The sequence below is a fragment of the Diaphorina citri genome, unplaced genomic scaffold, assembly GCF_000475195.1.
Source record: "Diaphorina citri unplaced genomic scaffold, Diaci psyllid genome assembly version 1.1 scaffold414, whole genome shotgun sequence".
Lineage (NCBI taxonomy): Eukaryota > Metazoa > Arthropoda > Insecta > Hemiptera > Psyllidae > Diaphorina > Diaphorina citri.
In genome coordinates, this window is record NW_007377849.1 from 197,872 (window position 1) to 206,809 (window position 8,938).

The following is an 8,938-nucleotide window of genomic DNA, read 5'->3' on the forward strand; positions in this document are numbered from 1 at the left end:
ATAATAATAAATAACAATAATAATAATAATAATAATAATAATAATAATAATAATAATAATAATAATAATAATAATAATAATAATAATAATAAATAAAAAATAATAGTACACTGAGAAGAAAAATTGTGAAAGGGTGCCACAAGTTTATGAAACTTAGGGTGGAAGAACTCTATCATTGAGTTACGTGGCATTATTTAGGGATTCTAGGGTAAAGTGTCGAGTTTCCAATATTAGAGTTCCGGCACTCAGTCACTGGGTTAGGCTTCCAGCACCCTAGTTTTTTCTCCGTAGGTAAGTCGTAAAATAAAATAGTCAGTAAAGTGCAATACCAGCTATCGCCGCGCCGAAGGTACATAATTATGTAGAATGTACCACTTCCGAACGGATCACTGCAGTTACATAAGTACCTATCGATAAATTAATCTTGAATAATGGATTTGGTACACAGGCTACAATACGTCTCCCCACTTGAACGCAAAATTTCAGGTCTAAACAAGTTAGGATTACCAATGTTTATTCTATTCTATTTGTTTCAGAATCCATCACTATTCAATTCGACTTACATGGCCATTGTCATCCAGTTGGTTGTTCGTCAGCTTGAGTTTATCAAAGGACACAACCTGTTTCGACCACTGGGCACCACTAGCTGGGGAATCTGGATGAACGTGTATCCGGGGCGGCGATATTGGGTCCGCTTTTCCCGCCACCACCCAGCTGGAACTGAAGAGGAATAATAGAAAGTAAATATCTGGTAATTTGTAATTTTGTAATTTGTAATTTATTTGTACAATTTTATTTGTACAATACAATTTGGTGTGAACATCACATGGCTTTGAAAGTCCCCCCCCCCAAAAGGTTTGATAGAGGGAACTGTAACTGCTAAGGTCTAGAAAACAGCCCATTCCTAGAACGAACATTATCCGTTGAGGATAAAATCCGCTCCAGGCGAACCTGGTGGCTATTACCATTATAATATCTTTTTTACTTTTTATATTTATAATTTTCTCCATCCTTTCTCAAATAGTTGATTAGGTAGGAACTGGGAAGTTAAGGTGGAATAAGTGGAAGGTACACCATGTAAACAGATAAACACTATGAAATATGCTTCGGGAGCCAGGGTATTGAAGTTGAAAATTGGCAATAATACCACAAAGGTCGATAATATAATACGGCTTAGGTATGCTTACCTATATTGGTAGGTATTCACTTACGAGAATACAACATGTAACGACATCAATACCGACCTGCCTCGGTGGTGTAGTGGTCAAGACGCTCGCCTCGTAAACAGGAGGGCGTGGGTTCGATCCCAGGCGAGGTATGGAATTTTATCCTCATTTATTTGAGAATTTGACCACAATAATGGAGCTCTAAGGGTTAGGTGGTAGAGAACGCCTGAGGCGTTAACCTCGCCTAGTGGTTGCCTTCCACTCAAGAGTCTATTATGCTTCGTTTGGTTACTCACCAGGGATCTGCTGGTGCAGAGGCAATGGTAAGACAGAAGAGGAGGAATGGTCGGTAGACAGGGAGAGGTTACTAGAACATGATCCACCTGTGGAGGGGGCACCCAGAGGATCTGGAACAGAAAACACCCCAGTCGGGGATGAATATTTTAAATCATGAATTTTATTTGTACTGTAGCTAATGCTGTGTGCTGTGTCCACACAATGTCGACGAGAGTAATTGATGTTGTCAAGGCAGTGTGGATGAGTGGACAGGGTAACTTTTGTTTCAATCGACGATTGTCAGCCAGCCTAGTTAGCTTAGTTGGTAGTGCGTCTGCCTTGTAAGCGCTAGGCCGCGGGTTCGATTCCCGCCCGGAGCGAAATTATCCGAACACTCTAAGCCTAACCGCCCCTAAAAGGTAATCCGATTTTAAAATTCGACCCTTAGTCACCTAATTAAAAGATTAAAACTATTAAAAGTTCATATTATAGGTACTTAGGTAAATATTGTAAATAACTATTCTACAACTGTTAAATAGGAATGAGGACAGTCTAATGCCAATAGATAGAATATAGACGGCAAAGGTCTAATAAAGCCATTACCCAGGCGTCTTGACTCCGTAGCCATTCTTTCAGCTGTCAGCATATTCAACACATTAACCCATTCTGTGTCACTAGTAACTTTTTTTTCTTTTTTAGAAAAATATTGTTGACGAGGCCAAGAACCAACCAGTTTGAAATTCAATTCAATTCAATTATTTTTATTGTTCAAATACATGATAGTATGTTAACAATGTTTATACAATGGCCATGAAGGTGAGGTAAGGTTGACAAAGGGAACTGTAACAACGGAACGCTTATCGTACCGAAACCGACGAGGAGGACAGGATAGGAAAGCCAGTTGTTCTGGGAACGAACCTTACTTGTTTAGGATGTAAATCGAAAATAAATGATTCAAAGAAATAAGGTGCGCCAGCCTAGTTAGCTTAGTTGATAGTGCGTCTGCCTTGTAAGCGCTAGGCCGTGGGTTCGATTCCCGCCCGGGGCGGATTTTATCCTTAACCAAAGTGTTTATTGAAAGAAAGTTATGTTAGAAAAAAAAGAGAAAAGGTTATCTCATCACCTTTACAAATATTTTAACACTTTCGAACAAATGAATGCACAAATCTTTCAATTACAAATTCAGCCCGGAAAAAATGTCTCAATAAATTTGAAAACATGTTTGCCAAATTGAGGCGTGATCTGGAAGAACGGCGTAAGTGCGTAACTGTAAAAACATAGGTAGTGTCGACTTTTCGAGATAATCGCGTTTAAAGTTTTTCTTTAACCAGCCTAGTTAGCTTAGTTGGTAGTGCGTCTACCTTGTAAGCGCTAGGCCGCGGGTTCGATTCCCGCCCGGGGGCGGATTTTATCCTGATGGGATAATGTTCGTTCTCGGAACGGCTGGCTTTCTCCTATCCTGTCTTCCTTCTCTCTTGATTTTGGGACGATAAGACCATAGCAGTTACAGTTCCCTCTGTCAAACCTCTTAACAAAAAAATACATGTGTTTTTTTTTTTTATCCTGATGGGATAATGTTCGTTCTCGGAACGGCTGGCTTTCTCCTATCCTGTCTTCCTTCTCTCTTCGATTTCTCTAGCAGTCACAGTTCCCTCTGTCAAACCTCTTTAAAAAAAAACTTGATATTTGCATTCGCTTAAAAAAGTACAGTTAATCCCCAAGGTTAACTAATGTTGAGTGAGGAAAAAAAAAAAATCAAACTCACCTTCGATATGTTTCATCGGGGTCACACTGGGAGCCGCAGAGTGCCCCCAAAGGTCCAAATGTTGTCCGGGCATATTATTCGGACACACGGCGGGATTCGAACCCAACTGACCGTGCTGATTTCGGTCCTCGAAATGATGATGCATGGCAGTATAGAAAAAAAAAATCTGGACCGAAATTCGGAATTCCAAATCCTTAGTAGTGATGCTGTGATAATATCACAGTGTGATATCCAGTAAAGTTGCGAAAAAGCACTGCTTTACCTCAAATAATTTGAGATTTGATTGATTGATTGATAATTCAAAATCCTTGTCTAATTCAAAGTTCTCTTTCACTTCATTTTTTTTTTTTTTTTTTTTTTTTTTTTTTAGGGGTTTGAAGGATTCGAACCCAACTGACCATGCTGATTTCGGTCCTCGAAATGATGATGCATGGCAGTATAGAAAAAAAAAAAAAAATCTGGACCGTAATTCGGAATTCCAAATCCTTAGTAGTGATGCTGTGATAATATCACAGTGTAATATCCAGTAAAGTTGCGAAAAAGCACTGCTTTACCTCAAATAATTTGAGATTTGATTGATTGATTGATTGATTGATAATTCAAAATCCTTGTCTTATTCAAAGTTCTCTTTCACTTCAAAAAAGGGTCAAACTTTTCCCAGTAAAAACACTATGATTTTTATGTTAACCCTTTGAGTTGTTATTGTTTTCCATTGTGCGAAGAAGTTTTTCTCTAAAACGGCCGAAATTCGGGGGAAAAAAAGAAAATCTTTGTCTAATTCGAAGTTCTTTTTTTACTTCACAAAAATGTTAAAATTGTCAAAAGATCACCCCGCCCTACCTACTAGTGAAGTTAGCTGTAGCTGAAAGAAATTTAAGGACCTAGGTAAGTAGGTACCTACCTGAAAAAAGACGAAATTTTACAAATATAATAATTGAAGCATAAAATTATTAATCATCAAATTTATTAGTTCCAAACATCAAATTTATCAAATTCCGTTAAAATCGGACAAACCGTGTGAGAGTTAGGTATGTAATTTGTAATTACAATACAAATTACAAATGTTGATATGGTGCAACAATTAGGCTGACTTAAAATTTTACAAATTACCTAAATGGAAGGTTAAAGCTGTCAATAACAGACAACAGACAACAATAGAGGAGACCTAATTTAGTCAATGTAATAAGTTAATGAATAGAAAACAATGTAAATGAGCTATAGGCTATAGGTCGGGTGTTTATTGATATATCGATAAATACCCAACCAAAGTGTTTATTGAAAGAAAGTTATGTTAGAAAAAAAAAAGAGAAAAGGTTATCTCATCACCTTTACAAATGTTTTAACACTTTCGAACAAATGAATGCACAAATCTTTCAATTACAAATTTATTCACACGCGCGCGGTTCACAAAAAAAATAATAATGACTTTGTAATTTTTTTCAACACTTTTCGGGCGCTAGGAACATAGTCGACCTTTTGTCGAAATTTTTTTCACGGAGTCGGTTCGGCCGGGAGCACGTCTGTCAGTCAGTTATCAACCAAGTGTGAAAAGAACCATTAACACGTTTTCATAATCCGAAGAATTCTGTTTATTTTCGAAGTTATTGAAATTTTTATGTGTTTCTTCTGCTTTTCTGTGGAATCCAGGGGGCACACGGTGTCCTGATGGGGAATTGGGGCGTGTTTTCTGTTCAGTTTGTCTAAACAGGCGTGTAATTTCTCTGCTTTTGTTCCGCACACGGTGTCCTGATGGGGAATTGGGGCGTGTTTTCTGTTCAGTTTGTCTAAACAGGCGTGTAATTTCTCTGCTTTTGTTCCGAGATGCTTGAATTCGTTTCGTTTGTGGGTTACGGTTCGTTGATCGTTTCTAGTGCTTTGGGTAATCGTTTCAATCTCGTCCAATGGGATTGTTTGGTGCCTCCCTTTTAGAATTTCAAGAAGCGCCTCTCCTACAACTCCAGATGTTATTTTTAGACCGTTTGGTGTCATGTGGTTTGCTTGCTTTGATTTTCATTTCTCGCGTTCTCTCACCCATCGTTTCTGATCGTTTTGTTGTGTGTGCTTAGATGTCAAACACTTGAAATAAATTGTTTTCTATTCTCAAGTTTATTGCTTTTTGTTTTCATTTATGTTTGTTATTATTTTTTTTTTCATTCCTTCTCGGTAAATATGTGATTCGTTAAATAGTTTCAAGTTTTTAGATTAGAACGTAGCTTCCTATTTATCATGTTCTCATTATTAAGTATGTACCTATATATTTATTTCAGTTGGATTGTTAAAATTTGTTAATTTGCTATTTCATTGTCGCAATTTATAGAAAAATTTCAACACCACTTGGACCTTATAATATCTACTTATTAGATATACCTATCAGCTCAGTTATCACCCCTATCCAATTATTAGGTACCTACCTATTCTCAGAGATTATGGTGAACCTTTGGAAAAGGTTAATCAATTTAATGAAGAATGATTTGTCTCCAGATGTTATTTTTAGACCGTTTGGTGTCATGTGGTTTGCTTGCTTTGATTTTTATTTCTCGCGTTCTCTCACCCATCGTTTCTGATCGTTTTGTTGTGTGTGCTTAGATGTCAAACACTTGAAATAAATTGTTTTCTATTCTCAAGTTTATTGCTTTTTGTTTTCATTTATGTTTTTTTTTTTTTCATTCCTTCTCGGTAAATATGTGATTCGTTAAATAGGTAGTTTCAAGTTTTTAGATTAGAACGTAGCTTCCTATTTATCATTTTCTCATTATTAAGTATGTATATTTCATTTCAGTTGGATTGTTAAAATTTGCTATTTCATAGTCGCAATTTATAGAAAAATTTCGACACCACTTGGACCTTATAATATCTACTTATTAGATATATATACGAGTACCTATCAGCTCAGTTATCAGCCCTATCCAATTATTAGGTACCTACCTACCTACCTACCTACCTATTCTCAGAGATTATGGTGAACCTTTGGAAAAGGTTAATCAATTTAATGAAGAATGATTTGCCAAAGTAAGGTTCCTAATCAGTAATCAGCTTTATTTCATGTGGAATTTGTGGATGTATTGTGTGACGGATGCAAGATAGCAGGAACACTGGAATCCACTCTCGACCGAAGAAACACTCGGTGAACTCCTTCAGCCTGGGTCCTGAATTCTTCAAAAATGTTCAAAATCACAATTTTTCTTTTTGGCTTAGCAGTCAAAATAATACAGATCATATAAAAAGGCCTCTAGATTCGATGCAATTGTGGTTCAGTTTCTGTGCAATTGGTTCAGTTGATGTCTAGCACTATCCCGCAGTTCTTTCTCTTTTGCCCGCTTATAGTCGTGTTTGGACGTCAACTGAATGGTATCCAGCACATTCACCACAGCAGTCAAAATAATACAGATCATATCAAAAGGCCTCTAGATTCGATGCAATTGTGGTTCAGTTTCTGTGCAATTGGTTTAGTTGTTGTCTAGCACTATCCCGCAGTTCTTTCTCTTTTGCCCGCTTATAGTCGTGTTTGGACGTCAACTGAATGGTATCCAGCACATTCACCATCATATCTATGAAAGGCTGGTTCATATTTTTGGTTCTCGGTTGATTTCTGATGTCATCTCTTGGTTGGAAGCTCATGCTGTCCGCATCACCGTCGGCGTAAAAGTTCGGCTTGTATGCTTTTCTCGTGTATGCGCTGTCTTTAGGTTCCAGCTGGTACAAGCTGGTTTGAGGTAGTTCTGGTTTCCCGCTTAATTTTTGACGCATTTCTTTCTCAACAATTTCTTTCAGTCCTACGTTACTTTTGTATGCCGCTTTAGACGGATCATTTGCTGAATTCTTTTTCTTTGCACTTTGTCCTAGATTTGTCTTGCTTGAAGAACTTTTGCTGTCCCTCTTATTTGGCGCTAGCTTGGATTCGACGCATTTCTTTCTCAATAATTTCTTTCAGTCCTACGTTACTTTTGTATGCCGCTTTAGACGGACCATTTGCTGAATTCATTTTCTTTGCACTTTGTCCTAGACTTGTCTTGCTTGAAGAACTTTTGCTGTCCCTCTTATTTGGCGCTAGCTTGGATTCGTCTTTCGCGGCGATTCTTTTTCGGTTCAGCAGTTTCTCACGTCTTGCGTTTCTCGTGATAGTTTTGTCTTCTTTGGCCTCTTTAGCCTGTTTGCTTCTTCTGGCAGCCTGTTTGTTTCGTCCGACTTCAATTTCCACGGAGTCTTCAAATTCTTCAAAGTCAGGATATTCGTCATATTGGCTTGGATTCGTCTTTTGCGGCGATTCTTTTTCGGCTCAGCAGTTTCTCACGTCTTGCGTTTCTCGTGATAGGTTTGTCTTCTTTGGCCTCTTTAGCCTGCTTGCTTCTTCTGGCAGCCTGTTTGTTTCGTCCGACTTCAATTTCCACGGAGTCTTCAAATTCTTCAAAGTCAGGATATTCGTCATATTGTTCCAGTTTGCCTTCCATGTCCTGCTCGTCTTCTATTTGGTCGATACTGGGTGGTTGGTCTCATTCTTAAAGGTTGATTTAGCTATAAGAAGAAGAAAAAAATCTAGGTAGAATATCAGTCTCAAATCCCTAATTCCCTATCACCAGAGACACTAGTCAATGCTATGGTCTTATCGTCCCGAAATCGAAGAGAGAAGAAAGACAGGATAGGAGAAAGCCAGCCGTTCCGAGAACGAACAGTCTTATCGTCCCGAAATCGAAGAGAGAAGGAAGACAGGATAGGAGGAAAGCCAGCCGTTCCGAGAACGAACATTATCCCCGCCCCGGGCGGGAATCGAACCCGCGGCCTAGCGCTTACAAGGCAGACGCACTACCAACTAAGCTAACTAGGCTGGCAAAGAGAGAAGGAAGACAGGATAGGAGAAAGCCAGCCGTTCCGAGAACAAACATTATCCCATCAGGATAAAATCCGCCCTGGGAATCGAACCCGCGGCCTGCTTACGAGGCAGACGCACTACCAACTAAGCTAACTAGGCTGGCTTTAAACTTGATTAAAATTGTACAAAGCGTCGGAAAAGTTTTGGTGGAATTAACAGTCAAACTAAAGTGTGGATGGGGCGAACTTTATCCTAATAATAACAATAATAATAGACTCTTGAGTGGAAGGCAACCACTAGGCGAGGTTAACACCATAGGCGTTTTCTACCACCTAACCCTTAGAGCTCCATTATTATGTGGTCAAATTCTCAAATAAATGAGGATAAAATTCCATACCTCGGCTGGGATCGAGCCCACACCCTCCTGTTTACCAGGCGTCTTGACCACTACGCCACCGAGGCAGGTAACAAAGGCAGGTAATATCCTAAAGAGATAACAAAGTTTGTTCTTGGGAACGTCTGATTTTCGTTCTTCTCAGCCTTCTCTCTTCGATTTCAGAACGATAAGACCTCCGTTGTTACAGTTCCCTCTATCAAAAATCTTGAAAAGAAAGTAAGTGGTAGAAATTGTCCCAGGCAATAATCTCGCCCTTAGTTTGTAATTTCCTGTACTTGTATACCTATACATTGAATTATAAGAATATAAAACCAATAAAGAGTTCTAAATAAATATCTAGGTAAATAAATAAATAAAAACGAAGAGCCAAAAGTGTCAAAATTTTGACAAAGCCATCATCGGCACCAGTGGCGTAGCGTGGTCTAAAGTCAAGTGTAAGGCGTGTAGCCCGTGTAGGGCACTAATTTCCATCACCATGCACATTATTACATAAGTCGTGCACATGCTTCTTCATAAATATTTAAAGT

At 38.5% G+C, this 8,938-nt stretch overlaps 2 protein-coding genes across 2 annotated transcripts in view; both read right to left on the reverse strand.

Annotated features, from left to right (window-relative positions):
- The window catches only part of LOC103508599 (T-box transcription factor TBX1-like), a gene marked incomplete at its 5' end in the record, with an annotated part of 6,110 nt that extends 5,283 nt beyond the window's left edge, over nucleotides 1–827 (reverse strand). The window contains one exon of the mRNA XM_026823168.1: nucleotides 564–827. Within this exon, the coding sequence (XP_026678969.1) occupies nucleotides 564–827 (264 nt within the window). The remainder of the gene's footprint in view (nucleotides 1–563) is intronic.
- A 4,861-nt stretch (nucleotides 828–5,688) lies between these two features.
- Nucleotides 5,689–7,655, reverse strand: LOC108252319 (micronuclear linker histone polyprotein-like). Its single transcript, XM_017443828.2, has 4 exons — nucleotides 7,499–7,655; nucleotides 7,181–7,419; nucleotides 6,573–7,116; nucleotides 5,689–6,397 (listed from the first exon to the last, which is right to left on the reverse strand). Exons 1-3 carry the CDS (start codon nucleotides 7,653–7,655, stop codon nucleotides 6,634–6,636), a joined length of 879 nt encoding a protein of 292 aa, XP_017299317.2. The 3' UTR covers nucleotides 5,689–6,397; nucleotides 6,573–6,633.
- Nucleotides 7,656–8,938: the final 1,283 nt, after the last annotated feature.